The sequence below is a fragment of the Thrips palmi genome, unplaced genomic scaffold (assembly GCF_012932325.1).
Source record: "Thrips palmi isolate BJ-2018 unplaced genomic scaffold, TpBJ-2018v1 HiC_scaffold_19, whole genome shotgun sequence".
Classification (NCBI taxonomy): domain Eukaryota; kingdom Metazoa; phylum Arthropoda; class Insecta; order Thysanoptera; family Thripidae; genus Thrips; species Thrips palmi.
Window position 1 is genome coordinate 2,657,814 of NW_023144628.1, and position 17,480 is coordinate 2,675,293.

Here is a 17,480-nt window from a genome sequence, read left to right on the forward strand (position 1 = left end):
TTAAGAAATAACATCACATATTTAGAGTATAACAAATTTGGTACATCATAATGAGTAGGTTCAGTGTTGTGGTTAGCACATACCAAAATTGGTACTGTACAATAAAAAAAAACCAGAAACTAAAAGAAAAAGAAAATAAAAAAAATCATACAAACCCCATTTGTTTCTGGAATACAGATTATGTGCTCTAACCACTATTGGGCACACTTCTACACTAATTTATCATCTACTGTCTCAGAGGCACATTCACACAATATATTTCATTTGTATTTCTACCTGTGTAAGTTTACACTTAAACCATGAAAGATTCAGAGCTTGCTAATGAGAGCAGCACAAGGGTCAGAGGAGCTCTAGCAGGTACAAGCAGTACATCGCATCGCATACCACCTTCGTGACTACATTCTTCACTCAAACACTTCAATCTCATCTTTGTACTAAACTCATAGAACAAAAGGCAGCCAAACAATTGAGAACAATGCCTTGAGAACAACGACAATACAGTTTGTGCGTTCATTTTTATTACAATGAGTTCACATGTTTGTTCTATTTTATTAAGACTAAAAAAACCCTGTCTTCAAGGTATTTTTTGTGTAAAAATTTATTACAAAGAATTGTTTAAATGGCCAACAAGGCAGGTAGGTTAGGACCATTAGAAGGGGAAAATTGAAATCAGTTAATAAATTTGAGGAAGGTGGATAATAATCATATTCCTCCTGATCACATTAGCCTGAAGTTATCTATATGGTGAGGCAGAATTTATCATTAAAAGATGAACTCACGGATTTAGGAAAGGGGCATTTAATAGAGCAAACAGCACCTAATACTGAGTTTATATTTTTTTGACAGTGATACAGAAACATTTCAATTCATGATGTAAAAGCAAAATATGCCAGAATAAATGCACAATATAGTTTCAACCATGGGGATATAATTGTTGGCAGCATATTGACTAGAGAAACATCAGCATTGGCTTGAATTCATGGTGTCCACAAACCTACACATTCTGATTTAGTCTTACTGTTTATTTTATTCCTTACCAGAAATATGCACAAATAAGTTAATACTGGGTGCATGATACATTTACAATCCTCATTTAGACATTTCAGTAAGCCAGGCAATTATTTCAAATAGATTTGAAGACAAGTAGTACCTTTATAAAATTAGAACAATTTTATGTTCCTCACAGTGCATTACTCTGTCATAAAATCAGTCATGAACACTAAAATAAGCCAACAGTTTTCTTGGCTGACATGATTTTTCACAGATGCTGTGTCAACATCAGAACAGTTTACAGATAAAACGCAAGATTATACTTCAGCAATGTTTTGATAAAAGCACAACTACCCCAGTATCCTTCAAGATGAACATGAAGCACACATTTAGCAGAAGTGATAAAAGGGGACAAATCAGACATTAATCCTTTCACCTAATATAGGTGTAAGAAAAGTCAGCAAGGGGGAAGGGGCCAACACCGTCACCTGACACTGTACAGTACGTATATGTTACAGTTAATGTCCGGTCCCCGGTCAAAACGCGTTTTAACTAGCTAAAACGCGGATTAACTGGCCGGGCCGGGTAAAACTGATATAGAAATTATTTATTTTATTTTATTATTATTATTCGGCTGTTAACTGGGTAAAACGGGAATAAACCGACCGTTTCTTTTCCGGGTCGGGCAGTAGAGTGTCACGGTACCATTGTCGCGGGAAGGGTGGTGTAACTGGGGTAACAGGTCCGCGGCTGTTTTCGACTCAAAATTTCAAGTAATAAACCGACCTCATAATTCTGGAAAAATTCTAAAAATGGCAAGCAGCAAAGAAAAATTTGAACTGGCAATACAAAAAATGATCTCGGCCACAAAAGGTAAAAATTCAAAATTCCTCACCCCTCAAGCATACGACAAGTTAATCCAAGAAGTTAAGGAGGCCAAAATTAAAAAGACAAAGAAGACCACAAAGGACTACCGGCGCCTAGCAAAGTACGCGGTGATTGAAATTGACGGAGAGGAGAAACTGATTGTGCCACTTAAGGGGGCGAGCCAGCCTCGGTTTTACGTACACACCGAGGACCTGTATGAAGCGTGCCGTGAAATTCACGAGGCCACGGGGCACGGTGGTCGTGACAAAATGAAGTACGACTCGAAGGAAGGCAAGTACGTGAATCTGTCACAGAAGATGCTGCTCTGCTTCAAGGAGAATTGCGAGCAGTGCCTTCTGAAGGAGAGTACACAGAAGAAAGGGGTAACGGTGAGGCCGATTATTCATAAGGAGATGAATGCCCGAGCGCAAGTGGACCTGATTGATATGCAAACAAGTGCAGATGGGGACTTCAGGTTCATAATGGTGCTGCAAGACCACCTCACAAAATTTGTGCACTTGCGCCCAATACGCCGAAAAAAAGCCGAGCACGTCGCTGTTGAACTGGTCCCCATTTTCCTTGAATTCGGTGCTCCTTCTATCCTCCAGTCGGACAATGGCCGAGAATTTGCCAATGCTATCATCAACTCATTGCAAGAAATGTGGCCTGAATTGAAAATCGTGCATGGTGAGCGTTCTGTCAAGACAAGGTATTCCCTCTTAGTAATAACTTTACAATTAATCATGTTACAACTCCAGGCACCCCGAGACATTCGCAAAGCCAGGGGAGTGTTGAGAGGGCGAATCGGGACGTGCAAGACATACTGATAACCTGGATGAGGGACCACAATACAACCAGCTGGTCTGAGGGTCTGAAGTTCGTGGCAAACATGAAAAACAGGCGCCACCATCAGGGCATCGGCCGTTCTCCCTATGAGGCGCTGTTCGGCGTTCCCATGAAAGTGGGCCTGGGAACCTCTTTCCCGTTACACCTGATTGGTAAACTCGAGAGGGAAGAGAGCTTGGAGGTGAGGCAGGCCCTTAATGGTAATTTGCTTACTACTGTGGCCATAACTAATCAGGTCCCAACGTCCAGGACTTCATTCGGAACATGGGGGTAGAAAGGGATTCTTCAACTCCTCCCCAGTCACCTCCATCCAGCCCAACTTCCACCCTTCAGTCCCCATCCAGTTCTCCTGGAACCTTCCCTGGTTCAAGTCCATTCGGAGTGCGACCATCAGCACGAGTGCAGCAGCACTTGGCCAGGAAGACCGTCACCGTCAACACGTCGACACCTCGGACACCCCTTTCCTCTCGCGGCGTGTCCTTCGCTGGTAAAAACTAGACCCATACAGTAATTAGAGCAAAAAAGGACAATCAGTACAGCGTACCGCGTTTGTAGGTACAGTGACACCACCGTCCCGCCTGGATTTCCACGGATTCACCCCATCCTCCCCTGGGCCTGGGCCAGCACCGAAGTGCGTCGTATGTGAGAAGTCATGTGCGGAGCAATGCCCCACATGCATGCAACCTGTGCATGCCAACTGCGCACGTGATGGCCTGTGCGTACTTTGCCATCGGGCCAAGTCCATCAGCGAGGAACGAGCAGCTGCTACCGGCAATCTGGAAAAACAGGCCGAAAAGATGCTGCGAACATCACGGGAGAGATATCCCCCAGCATCAGTCGGTGACACTGTGATCGTGCCTGTGCCGGACGTGGACAGAGGGCGGGGTGACCCTAGAAATATCGTCTGCGTGGTACTGGAGGTCACGGAGGACAGCCTCTATCGTCTCGGAAACAAGCAGGGACAGATTAACAACTTGTTGTCCCGAAACATGTTTACCGTGACTAAAGAGAGTTTCGTCTCCGTGGCCGACGTCCCACTAGACAAACGCATAGCACTGCGGTCCATGGCCACTGCACAGAGCATGACAGGTGGCCAGGGCTATGTCCGGTGCAACTGCCGAAAAGGGTGCAAAGCTTCCAGCAAATGCAAATGCCGCCTTTTAGGAGTACTCTGCAACTCGAAGTGTCACGGCAGTACCTCGTGCTCCAACAAATGACTGGTATTTACCTGCCCACACCTTTTACCCAGTGAATTTTAGACCAGTTAATTCCCGTTTTGACCAGTTAATTCCCGTTTTGCCCAGTTTATTCCCGTTTTGCCTAGTCATTACCCGTTCTACCTAGGTAAAAGCCGAATTTTACATCAAATTATTCTTAATATCAGTTTTACCCGGCCCGGCCAGTTAATCCGCGTTTTAACTAGTTAAAACGCGTTTTGACCGGGGACCGGACATTAACTGTAACATTCAAGTCAGTCTTTGACAACAAATGAGGGTGCTGGCGTTGCTGGCCTTGCTGACATGCATATTGCGAGTAGGTAGTAGCCCATCCACTTCACAGTCTATGTACAAGTGTGGATCACCACTCTATCTTTGGTTCTATAACAGCAGCCGGGAGCATAAGCCATACCCCAGATGGCTAATTACAAATGTACAATGGAAGATATTTCATAACAATATGTTAATTTGTTACAACTTTCAGAAAAATTACAAACAAAATGGTAAAAACATTTTAATACTGCATTGAATTATTCATTGATAAGTGATTTCAAGGTAACCAAATACCTTAACTATACACACACGGCATTCTTATAATTGATAAAATATGTCACGCTGTCTTCCTTTAACAGAGTGTGGAAGAATGAACATGAACAGAACCTTGCCAACAATATCAATTATTTTACAAATACTTGAGGAATCAACAAACCATTAAAAATTGCGAGTGATGTTCCTCTTACTAATGGCACACTTGACTTGGTGCTACATTTAGAAACATTGAATACTCAAAGCAGTTTCTTTGTTTCTTTTGCATTATACACTCAACAAGCATACAAACTTAACAAGAACAAGGGCGAATGAAGAAAGCACTTCTCCAAACGCCAGTCCGTCCAAATCCAACAATAATCAACACGACTAGTGAAAACTGACGATTCCTGCATCACGTGCTGCACCCGCCCACTGCTATCCAGCATCTGCTGCACAATCAACCTTCCGGTTAGCTCTTGATTGGAATGTCTGCTGCACAGATGAATGGAAAGCTGAACAATAAATTATTGATCTTGTGGTAGGCGGGTGGTGTAATATCAAGATTTTGGTCCTTCTGAATCCACATGACGTTCTGAGGCAATGGCCAAGAGATTGTTGAATTCCACATCTAGCATTTGTCTCATCTGTAAAAATGATACAATGAAGACAAACACTAATGCAAGCACATTTGAAAGGATTCCTTTAAAAAGCCCCTAAACTCACTTGTGTGTTTTGTGTTGGTATTTGAAGTGCCAATGCCAGGCTATTACAATCAAAGCTTTCATCAAGAGAAATCAAAGCTCCATGCACCCCTGACTCTAAAAGGTTGTTGGCATATTCCTTGAAAGGGAGAAAAATAGAATAGTAAGTAACATAAAACAATCAGTAAATAATTGAAAAGAGAAACAAAACAGGCAAACACAAAATGTCTGGGCCATCCTTACCTTTAAGCCTATAGAGCTAACCCATCGAATAACTCTTTCATTAGACCATACAATGACATCTCGAACTTCATTTTCACAAGCTTTCCTTCTATCCTCTAAAGCTTGTCTGTCATAATTCAATCTCTTCAAACATGATATGCCAAACTGCAGACTAGTCCTGAACACAATCATAGGATTGAATTTAAGAGAATTAAATAAGAGTAACACTTATGTCAAAAGAGTGAATAATATTTACCTATGGAAACTATCAACCATTTTAAGCTGTCCACGCAAATCTTTTTTTGTTAGGTGATCCAGCATACGTGCATCAACCAAACATTCCATAAATGTTGATCGATACTGTGTTAGGCCCAAAGATGGTAACCAATGGTTGCCAATCCACTCATGATTCATGTCCCCAAATGCTAAGGTGGTACGAGAAGTTTTAGGCGCTGAGGGACTTGTTAATGAGACCATTTCTTGTATTGCTAACCGAAGTTTCAATCTATGCAAGGGATTGCTGAAATAGAAAGTGGCAGAATGATGATGTTAATCAGTGAATAAAGCATGTGAGAAAAACTGAATGTGTTACTGTGAAAAAAAACCACCTACCTTATTCCAATTTCTCGTTGAATTTCTTGATCACTTAGGGCACTCATGATTGCTCCTGATTTAACATTTGCTCGACAGGCAGCCACATACCAAGCTGGCATTCCGACCCATAATTCAAGCCACGCAACTATAGTTGGACCATTCCACAACGCAAAAGGAGTACCAGCTTTCATTGCTTCAGCCAACAGTTCATGACGACATGACAACACACTACATGGAAAAATAAAATTGTTGCAAAAGTGGTATAAGGTATGTAAAATTTCAGAAAATCAATAAAGAGCAATACATACTTCTTCTTCTTTCTACGATCAAAATCTGCTTTCTGTCCCATGCTAGTTGCACCACTCAAACTCATGGTGTCTGCAGAACTCAAATCACCGTCTCCATAGCTATCCATAGCTCCATATCCCATATCTTTCCCTTTAACCTAGAACACAATAATAAATTTAAAGCAATGTAAACCTCATGTGTTAAACACAAACCGAAACAAGAAGAGATAAAAATTGCATATGAACCCACCTCTCCACTGACTTTCTCTTTTTTGCTAAAGAAACGTCCAAGGGACGACTTGATGCCTTTTTTCTTCTGAGCTGCAACAGCCGCCGCAGCTGCTGCTGCTGAAGACGATGGAACTGTGTTCACTGCACCACTTGATGCAGACATCATCAGCCCTGACCCGTAACTGCTTTGGTATCCAGCAGCATACATTGAGGGACCACCAAGGAGGTTTCGGTGGAGGGAGTCCTGGCTGCTGTGGCGAGAAGACAGAGGAGATGGGGGTGTGCAGAGACCGCCGGGCCTGTACACCCACAAATATCACTACTTGCACTACAAATCCACTACAACTACACCCTAATGACACACATTTCTTCTAACATTCACTAGAACACTGTACACTTGATGTAACATATTCACATTTTCCTTCAAAAATGATAATGAAAAAATACATTCAACGATAAACAATGTGAGATTTCAACAATTCAGTCGCTTAGAACAATGAAGAAGCAAAATGCATCGAATGAAATGGAATGTGTTACAGAAGTGGAACCGATGCGCACCACAGCTGCTATAGCACAAGCGCTAAAGCTGTGATATGTACAATGTGCACACATAAAAAGGACACGTGCAAGGTACTTTGAGACCCCAGGAGAAAGATGTGACAAGTTAGAAGAGGACCAGAGGAGAAGGAAGGGTCTTACAAAATGTCCAGGGGTTCCAAACTAGGAGCTCAACAATCTTAAATTTTTTTTTTTAAATCTAATTAATTAAGGGGAAATATAAACAAAAGACTAACTAACCAATCCAAGGAGAACTGAGAAGAGGTCTTATCCAACAGACTGACTATTATATCAACTAGAAACTGACTATAAAAGAGAAAAATGGCTTTGGTATGTTTGAAATTTAGGAGAAGTTATTAAAATGTAAGTATCATGAACTTTTCACCTATAAGGATGAAACATGCAAAAGAACTGCAGCAGATCAACAAGCAACTTCATAAAGCAAATCCGCATCTCCCCCTCTCAAGAGAATTAATTTGAATGGAGGAGGCACTGAAAGCTGAGCACAGTGCTTGCTGAACTGGCATGAATAATGCACAAGTGCAAAAGAGAGCCACTCTCACATGCAATTGATTAGTTTGAGAAATAAACATATGAATATATGCATAAAGGTATAATATCACGACTGGAAAATGCGAACATGATTTGAAAAGGATAAAACAACAGTCTAACCTTTGGTTGAGGATGGTCCCAGGGCCCGGCATGGCGTTCGCACCAACTCGTCTATCCAGAAAAAAGACAACAGCCCAATCAAAGAAAGAAAATAAATGATACAAAAAGAAATAGAAATTTTAAGTGTGAAATTCAGACTAGAAACAAGATAAATAAAAACAGAATGAATGCTAAATGGTTGACATCTGCAGGATATCACTTCCCATTCAACGATCCACCCAAATTTCACTTTGATTTTAAGGTACAGAGAAATCAAAACTTCTTTAAACTTACTCAAAAATTTAAGAAAAATAAAAAGACTAGCATTCGAAAATGATTAAACAACTTCAACAAACCTTCGAAGTTCTTCTTGGCTCTGAGCAAGTGCTTGAGCAACTCTTTCAAGACGCATAGAGCGAGCTGTTAGTGGACTTGCAGCACCACTGCTGTCACCAGTAACAGAGTGAAGTTCTTCAGATGAAAGATCTCCAGGTAGTGGTCCTAATTGAAGCTGAAAAGAAAAATCCACATTGGAAGTTAAAATACATGTCACAAAAAATCCACACAGTTTCAATCAATGCAACAGGAATGAGGATTCATCATATTTTATGTCATAAGAAAGCCTAGTACTAACATAGAGGAGTCAAGCAATGATTCTACTTTATCTTTTATTCACACTCCTCATGCACTACAACAATACTAAATTCAAGCACATTATAAAATAAAAAACAAAAACAAAGAACACCAAGGGCTGCAATGGCTTTTACATGAATTATGTATTAATGATGATTCTATACATAACTCTACCAGGGGGAAAAGACTACATGGTAGGGTATACTAGCAAAAGTATGATCTCACAGGTGGCAAGTGAGGGAGAGGGAAAAAGGTGAGCTATAAAAGCAAAAGATTGAAGAGAAAAAATAAACCATGAAGTCCTCCATAAAATAGAAAGAAATAATTAAAAAAAAAAACAAAAAAAAAAAAAACCTGATGTTACAAAGAAATGGTTGAATCAGTGGATGTGAACACAAACCTGACTGCCAGGCAACGATTCAGGACTCATAGTAGAGACATATTGATGAAGATGAGCCGGGGACATAGAGGCAGGTGCCTACAACATACCCCACGATGCATCATGCTATCTGCACTTTATGTGTAGAAAATGTGTAGGCCTTTTCTAAACAAAAGGAGTCTACACTGCATCTTGCAGAAAATATTAGAAATAAATAAAAACCAGTACCGGACTAAACAACAACTGCACATCCAGAATTAGTGACAATTTGTTAACATGCATTTCTGAAAATTCCTTTGAAAGATATTCCTAAAGAAACCATGCATTCAAATAATGTACACAAACCGAATTAAATGGTTTCAAAGTCCTATGACAGATATTTAATCCAATATCATTCTCACAGTGAACAGTTTGAACAAAGAAGGTTTTAGAAAGAAATTAAGTCTAATCACAAGTCAATATTGAATAAATTATCTACAGGAAGAAAAGGATGCACTCCACTCTAAGATGGAACTAGAAGGTAAACACAAACACAGAGAGGAAAATCCCACAAAACCCACAGCAATATTTCTTACCGTATGGTACTTATGAAGATAATCCCGACTGGGTGAGTGATGCGACTTTGGAGTTGATCGACCACTGACAGGAGGAGAAGCTCTCTCAAAACTACGCCCACGTGACAGCAAGTTCATATGTTCCAAGCTTCCTACACGAGATTCTAGCTCCTCTGCCCGCGCTTCTGTACTCTGCTTCTCCTCTTGAATTAACCTACACAGAAACATACATAAGTAAGACAAATTATAGTACAGGGTTCTTTTTTCCATATGGTTGTTTATAAATTTTGTTGATTTTACTGCTATTGGAAACCATTACCTTATTTCATTGTTGATAGCGTCTAGCTGCTCCTGCAGCATGAGGGCTAGAGTCTGCGCATCAGTATGGCCTGTTGGGCTTAATATGTCTGCTGCACTAAAAATACTTTCATTGTCATCACCTTCAGCATCACTTGTATCAAATAGCATTTGAGCTTGCTGGAGTTTTTCCCAATCCTGAAGAATCAAGATAGATTTGATTATTTTTTTTGTAAAATTGTGATACATTTGATCCTTCAAACATTCAGTTCTTAACTTACTTTGGCAGGATCATCATCAAGACCAAGCCTACTCTTTTGCCTTCTGGGCAAGGAATGGGTGTCGAAACTTAACTGACTAGAACTACGAACAAAGCTGGCATCAACAGCGCTGGGAGACAAACTCCTGCACGACAAAAGAAAAAAAAATTGCAATTTAAGGCCCATACATATATGTCCTACAAGTCAAGCTATTACAATATCTTTTGAGAAAGTACGTAACACAGAATTTTTAAGATCAGACAAGACTGTACCTGGTTAGAGCTTCTGTTTGCTGAATGTTGTAGGCTATTTCCTGCTGCAGCATCTGTCGTTTAACATTGTCATTCTCCATCCTAGCTTTACTAAGCTCCTTGACAATACTGCCCTTTTCACCTTGCAGATCTTCCATAACCTTGCGCAGCTTATCGAGCTCTTGTTGCAGAGCATTCTTTTCTTCCAATGCATGCATTCGCTCTTTTAGATGCACTTGTAATCTGTCATTTGATTCTATTTTAAAGAGCCAAAAACAATTAAAAAACTGCAGATGAAGGCAAATATCAAAGCATCTGACAGACACTTTTACCTGACAGAAGTTTATCCACAGTTGCAGATAGCCTAGTGTTGTGTTCTTCATTTATTTTCAGCCTCTGGTTCAGACGCAGAAGCTCAGCATTCTTTTCATCCAAATTGCCTTCCAAGCGTTGAATTCGATCTTCTGCTGATCCATGCCGCTCCTGCGCCTGCCCAAAAGAATAAACTCAACAAAACTGGTCCACGTGTTGGGAAGATCCTACAAACAAGTTTTTGGGAGGATAATGACACCAGTGCACAAAGTTATTACAAAATGTATGTGCAAAAGAAGTAACTAAGGAAGGGTGTCAAGAAAAATAAATACAATAGGGTAGCTAAACCACACTTTTTCTTTCTCTTTAGGATATCAAAGCAACCTGTAGGTTTAAAAAATTTAGTATTCCCAATAATAACAATAAGAATAAGTGAAGCACTAAATCATGAAGGGGAATTCATGCAGAACTGAAACTGTTCAGCAGTTTCATGGTGAACCAATCAATTTAAGAGAAAAGAAGCAATTAGAAACAGCTGACAGCCGAAACAGATATCCTAACATTGCATTAAATTTGTTCAAACAATGACACAAGCAATGTAGAACACTATGGAGGAAATGTCAAGTACAACAGAAAATCAAAGAAAAAGATCATTTAATTAAAAAGTGCAAAAAAGACAATAAGTGCCGAGTTAAAAAACAAAAACAAAAATAAAGCTTTAGATCTTTTCGTTTTGAAAGCACAATATTTAATGAACACAACATAAAGAATTTTTTTTAAATGTACAACCAGAAGGTAAAACAATTTAAGATTAAAGAAAAAATACTGGAAGGTAAGGGTTGCACTAAAGCATAGCTTACCTCAGAGGATTTCTCTTACTGAAAGAGTCATGAATGACTGGTATCCAAGACTAACTGACTTTCTACTGGACTAAATTACAAGATTATAAGTACTTTTACCTATCAATGTGGACAAGACATCCTTCACAGTAAAACATAGCATCACAGACACAAAACCTTATAAAAGAAAGTGCCACAGTACTTGTTAATAAAAGCCAAAACTGCCACACACGTCCTGGCAATGGGCTACTGTGAGAATATTTGAACTTTAATGGCCATTGACAAATTTTGAAACTATGTGGCAAAGTCCTGAGAGGAACAGCTTACCCACAATCACACGAGCTGAGCTGGACGCACTAAACACCGACATCATGCAGCAGGCGATGACAGCTGTAAAGAAAAAGTCGATCGTACCTGTGCCCTCACCTGGCTCAAGGCCTCCATGCGTTGTTTCAGCTCTTCCTCCATTTCTGGCAGCTTTGCATACTGGGCCAGTTTCTGTTCGGCCAGTTCTAGCTTTTCCTGGATAGCACGAATTTTTTCTTCCTGCAACTGAGTGGGGGAGAAGGAGGTAAGGGGGAGCACATTCGAAGCACAAGATTGACTCTTAGACTTGGATGATACCTTGAGTTGGGCTTCTTTGTGTTGAAGCTCTTGTTCCAATTTTTCATTAAGATCATGTAAGGAGGTGGATTCTCGCTGTGCATTAACATATCGCTTCTCTAGGGTAGCAATTCGCTCCTCCTAAAAGCAAGTAGTGTGTTTAGCCATATACTCCTTTTGTGAGAATGAGACTTTGTGGAAATTGCAATTTACCTGATCTTCTTTTTGAGCAACATTTTCTCTCAAATCCCGTTGCAGCTTCGAATTTGCATCCTGAATCTTCAGAACTTCTTTTTGGGCTTTGGACAAGCTTTCTTCCAGTTCTGCAACTCTTCTCTGCCACTGAGCCAACTCTGCAGTCTGAAAACAATAAGACTCTCACTGTAACTCTTCAGCATAAAAATTTTGTGAGCTTTAAAATTCAACTATGATGATGAGATGTATTGCACTACAATAACAGTTGGTAAATGAAAGTTTTGAAAGCTTTGAAAAGCTATCAAAAGCAGTGCCCAGGTAAAATACATTTAGCAGCCAACATAGTTTTATTTTGAGATTAGAGCAAAGATAAATACAAAGCAAAGCTCTTACCTGTTTTGGTACAGAACCCTCCCTTTCTGATTCCATCTCAAGCTCAAGGCCGCCATTTGAAAGGCGTTGCTGCGATTGGAAAACAAATAAGCATAATGCGTCTACACATAACACATCACTCACTATTGGTCAACCTATAACACTGTATATACTAAACTTTACACATTAAACAAAATATATTGCAAATAATTTGAAATTATATACAAAAATAAAAAAAGAGGTAGCATTACTAAAATTTGCAAAATAAAAGAGGCTACTAGTACTGGAGATTCAACCTCTAGTAGAAACATTGAAAGAAGAAAACCAACAGTAACTCACCATCATCTATAAAATATGAGATGGTCAAAGCTTAAAAAAATTAAATGAAAGCTAAAGGCTAACAAGATAGACTGTATTAAAATAATGAATGGAACTTTGCATGCTTATCTGACCATTCTGACTGTGTAAAGCATATTTAGAAAACACCTAAAACAACAGTACCACTAAAAATTTTAAACAACCTTTACAAAAAAAAAAAAAAAAAAAAACAGACGTTGAAAGAATTGTATGTACAATTTGATTACATTTAGAAAATAAATGTCTTTGATTTAATCTATTCTTGATAAGACAATCAACCAATCAATCAATCAAATTCTACCTTGTTGATTTGCTGTTGTAATTGCTGCTGCTGCAATTGCTGCTGCTGTTCATTCCGGGGATGATCATCATCCTGCTGGCCATTTTCTTTTGGTTTACAGCTATCATCAATAGACGGAACTCTACCTCCAGACTTAAATTGGAGAAGCTGACAAAATAAACAGTTTGAAATGCATGACTTAATACTTACAATATTAAAACAAGAGAATAGTTTAAGAATTTATTTGAAGTATTTTTAATGAAAACTGACCTCTTCTTTGACTGAGGTAAGTTCCTCTTCGAGAGTTGAGTTTCGTTCCAATGCTACTCTTAATCTCTCTCGAACCTTTTCATCTAGAGCTTTGTGATGTTCAAAAAGTGACTTCAAAGCCTTCAGAACTTCAACTTCGCTAGAAACACCGCTTTGGGCAGCTGCTTGTCTTTTGACAACAGTCATGCGCAATGACCTTTCATGGCGCGAGACTAGACACTCCAGATGCTCCAAAAGTAACTAAAGAAATATTAAAGAATTAGATAACATGCTTTAATCAATCAATCAACTGAAAAAAAAATTTGCAAATAGGCATTGCCATACTCTAGTGTTATTTCGCTCTGCTTTCAGTTCAGCAACTTCCTCTTCTCGCTCCAGTAGTTGTTCCCTAGATTGGTTTAATTCTTTTGTTAAAGTGGCCAATTCCTGGAAAAGAGAAGGTTTGTTTGTTGGTACTTTCTCTTTTGAGTTGGTATTTTTGTAAATTTATTCATGCGACTTCTTTTTAGCAGATGATGTCAACCAACTCTCTCAAATATTAAATTTGATGCTTTTCATCTTTTTAGAATTAAAAGGTTGGTTCTGATTTTTGGAAGATACTTTATAGCAAGTTGCATTGGCTCATTGCTATGATACGGATTCCCGACCCAAGAGGTAAATCCTGAGGAGAATGAATGGACCGTCCAGTTCGAGAATGAATGACATGTCAATCCAAGAGCTCGGCGCCAGCATCGCGGGGAGTGCCACAAGTACAGCAGAGTAAAGGGGCGGGGAGGATGCGGCGCTTGCGGCGCACGCGGCGGCTGCGTCGCGGGGAGAGGGGGGGGGGAGGGGCGGGGGGGAGAGACGAAGAGCAGACGCCACACCGCCACACCACGCCAAGGCAGCCCAAGGCGTGGGTGGGACGGGCGGCGGGGAGGGCGGGGAGAGGCGGGGTTCTGGGGTGGGTCGATATGGCTGGAGAACAGAGTGCGGGGGGCGTGAGCCACGACTAAGGGCTGGGCGGAGGTTGACCCCGATCCGGTCTCCGGTGCGCCCGCAGCGCGCAGCCAGCGGTCACCCAAGCCGCCTAACCCCATCCCATCCCCTAACGCCCCATCAGTCACTCATCCCGTCGAGTGGGCCACCCCGTCCAGTGTGCCACCCTGCCCAGTGCTTCGTCGCTGCGTCTCTCTCCTACGGGACGCCCCCATCAGTGCGGGAGAGACGGAGCGATGAAACACTGTTCGGTATCGGCCTCGATCAGCTTGCACAGCGCCACCGTCTTCACAGCGAAGCCAAGGCCCGCAGGCTGCAGGCGGGGCCGGGCTGACCGGGCGGGGCCCTCTCTAGCCGCACGGCCCCTCACGGCCCACGGCAGCGCACATGGCATGGCACTCGCACCGGATGCAACGCCCGTGCGAGGACCCCAATAGCCCTGCAGCACGGCCCCGCTACGTCCCGCTACGCCCCGCCGGCCCGGTCGGCGCCAACGCACGTGGCCTCAGCGACATTAACGCCCCGGGCAAAGCGTGCAACCCGGTGCAACGCCGCCCAGGGCATCCAGGGCATCGCACCTCGCCTGCACACCGCGCCGCCCGGGCTGAGCACTGTGTGCGCGGACGCGCGGCGGGGGAAGTACCACGCCCGGCGCGCAAGGCCGGCAAGGCCGCACCCAGCGCGCCTCTTGGCTGGCGGTGTACCTGCGCGGCCTGCGCGGTCCACGGTATCGTTTCCGCCCGCGACACAAGACCGCAGATGTCGATGTCACTCGACCCGGGCAGGCCTTCGCAGGGCTTGGCAGGGCGTAGCGGCAGCCTAGATAACGGGACTAGAGACTGGACGAGACGAGACAGGCAGGGCCAGGCGGGGCGCGGCGCGCGGCGGCCGGCGTGACAAGTTGACAAGGTGGCGCGGTGGCGGGCTGGGCAGCAGACTCATTCCGCGGGACGCCCCTCTCTCTTGCACTCGAGGGACGTCCCGTACAGGTGCGAGAGAGACGAACCGACGGCTGCACCGGCTGGCTGGCGGGGCGGGCTGCACTTTCCCTCCCAGCGAGGCGAGGTAAGGCCCTGGCTCGGCCTCAGACTGCAGCCAGCCACCTGATTCCGAAGGATCACCTCGACGCTCTGTCTCTCTGCCGCACTCATGGCGCGTTCCGTGCGGGTGTGCGAGAGAGGCAGAGCCGGGCAGAGCGACGAAACGAGGCCGCTCTGTTTGCCGCCTTTCACGCCGCGCCGCTCGCGGGCCTTCCTCATTCATGCAGAGCTGCAGCGCTGCAGCGCAGCCAGCCTCTCCATTCAAGAGCCCTCCAGCCTCCAGCACTGCCGAGCGCCGCGTAGCGCCGCGTAGCGCCGCGGCGGAGAGGCCAGGCGCCAGAGGCCCGCCTCGGCCCGCCTCGGGACTACACTGGGCGCGAATACTGCTCTCCTGGGAGGCAGGCAGCTGCAGGTGCACAGGTGCTGCACCTGTTGCAGGACGCGAGTACAACGCTCTCTGTCGTGTGGACTCTAGGTCAACGGACCCGCAGTGGCTGCCAGTGCTGGCACTGCACCAAAGGAGGTCCTGCCCGCTGGATACCCGCACCGGACTTGGTCACACCGTCACCTGAGCGCCAGGCCTGCCCAGCCGGACCCGGATCACCGCCGCTGCCCGCTTTGGTTACACACTCGCCCACCCACAGGGAGTGTGTCCAAATCAAGCCCCCCGCCCCTTTGACAGCAAGCAAGAAGCCTTTCTTTCGCCATACAGGCCGAATTTGGCCACACAGAGCAACATTGGTCTTGTAAAAATTATCCAAGTATTACTCTCCTCAAGAAATGTCAAGCTCTTAAGTTGTGACAAATACTCTTAACATCTACAGCTAAAATTACCTACTTTATAGAACGGCACAATTATGTAAGCTCACAGGTATTAACTGAATGTACGGACACTCCTAGCACTGACTCCTCCCTCCAGCTGAATAAATGATGATGATTTGATAGGAAAACAAAACTACAGGGCTTATCCCAAATTTGGTTGAATTATACAAATTATGACACAAATGATAAGATTTATAATGGCTGACTAGAACATAATGGAGGAATCAAGAAAGGAAAGATCCTCACAGAAGACATGGGGGCATTTTCCCATTCAAAAGTGCTTATTTAGCAACAAAAAAATGTGACAAAATTAATTATTAACTTATTTATACACAGGTTATTTTTTTAAATTGAGGAACAGAACAAATGAGGCACTGTTCACATTTGCAACACACACAAAAATGGTCCAAACCAACAGGTTTTGAGCCAAATAATGCTTACTGAGGGTCCATTCATTCCCCCCACCCCTGCACACAAGTCATCAATGAGACAAATCCTGCTCCCGGGAACGGGTGCCCGGACCAGCCCGGACCAGGAAGCGCTGTCACTTCTTCGGGTCGACTCACGTGCCTACAACTGACAAATTCATCCCCAACTGGACCGGTCCGCAGCGGAAATCCAGCAGAGATAGAAGGCACCCAGGGCGCCTAACCCCGACGGTGTTGGGTGAGAGGTAGGAAGGTGCCGTCGTACCTGGGGGAGGCTGGCCGATATCTGCCTCTGCAGGGAGTCGCGCTCCTTCTCCACCTGAGACAACTTGGCCTCGAGCTCCGCCAGCCGGTCCTGGCCGTCCCGGAGGTTCTCCAGGAGCTTGTCGCGCTCGTCGAGCATCGACACCATAAGCTGTTCGAAGTTGGCATCCTCCCCGGCGAACTGACTCCCGCGCTGGCTGATGGAGTCTTCGGAGATGGTGGGCATCACGTCGCACATCATGTTCCACATCGTCGGGCCGTCCTCGCCCCAGCCCCCAGGAGGGACTCGAGGGACGGGCGATGTACACAAAACTTGACAAGCGGTGTCTAGGTTCTGCAAGCGCCCTAGCTGCGCTCCCCGAGCCCGCTACTCGCCGAGCTGGGACCCAGGACGGCCGGGCCGAGGGCCTCGTGCGAGCCGCTATGCGGAAAAGTCAGGCCACCCGAGTTATCACAACACTCTCTCTTCATTTTTCCAACAAATTTGCAAGAGACACGCCTACTGCTAGTGCCCCGAGCACGACACTTTTCCTCTCAGGCAGCCATTTTAAACTGTGACGTCAGGCTGACAATCCGCCGAGTCGTAAAGTGGGAGAAGGCGCCGGACGGAGATTGCGCATCTTTTGCACAAGGCTGTGATTGATGGACCGCCGC

The 17,480-nt window shown here is 43.9% G+C and overlaps 2 protein-coding genes across 10 annotated transcripts; one reads left to right on the forward strand and one right to left on the reverse strand.

The window, feature by feature from the left end:
• The first annotated feature begins 1,802 nt into the window (after nt 1-1,802).
• On the forward strand, nt 1,803-2,977 carry LOC117646230 (KRAB-A domain-containing protein 2-like). The gene is made up of 2 exons (XM_034387038.1): nt 1,803-2,544; nt 2,616-2,977. The coding sequence occupies exons 1-2, from the start codon at nt 1,803-1,805 to the stop codon at nt 2,975-2,977; spliced, it is 1,104 nt and encodes a 367-aa protein (XP_034242929.1).
• A 1,444-nt stretch (nt 2,978-4,421) lies between these two features.
• LOC117646627 (liprin-alpha-1) lies at nt 4,422-17,402 on the reverse strand. 9 transcript variants are annotated; one of them, XM_034387700.1, is made up of 23 exons: nt 16,828-17,402; nt 13,619-13,720; nt 13,295-13,534; nt 13,046-13,192; nt 12,409-12,477; nt 12,034-12,180; nt 11,842-11,961; nt 11,644-11,769; nt 10,399-10,549; nt 10,088-10,322; nt 9,837-9,960; nt 9,578-9,753; nt 9,280-9,472; nt 8,726-8,803; nt 8,049-8,203; nt 7,714-7,764; nt 6,503-6,782; nt 6,274-6,410; nt 5,984-6,193; nt 5,628-5,891; nt 5,393-5,549; nt 5,172-5,288; nt 4,422-5,092 (listed from the first exon to the last, which is right to left on the reverse strand). In XM_034387700.1, the coding sequence occupies exons 1-23, from the start codon at nt 17,074-17,076 to the stop codon at nt 5,006-5,008; spliced, it is 3,615 nt and encodes a 1,204-aa protein (XP_034243591.1). In that variant the 5' UTR covers nt 17,077-17,402; the 3' UTR covers nt 4,422-5,005. The 9 variants fall into 9 exon arrangements, with proteins under 9 accessions (XP_034243591.1, XP_034243590.1, XP_034243589.1 ...); XM_034387699.1 differs by having other exon boundaries at nt 10,399-10,555; XM_034387698.1 differs by having other exon boundaries at nt 11,632-11,769.
• Nucleotides 17,403-17,480: the final 78 nt, after the last annotated feature.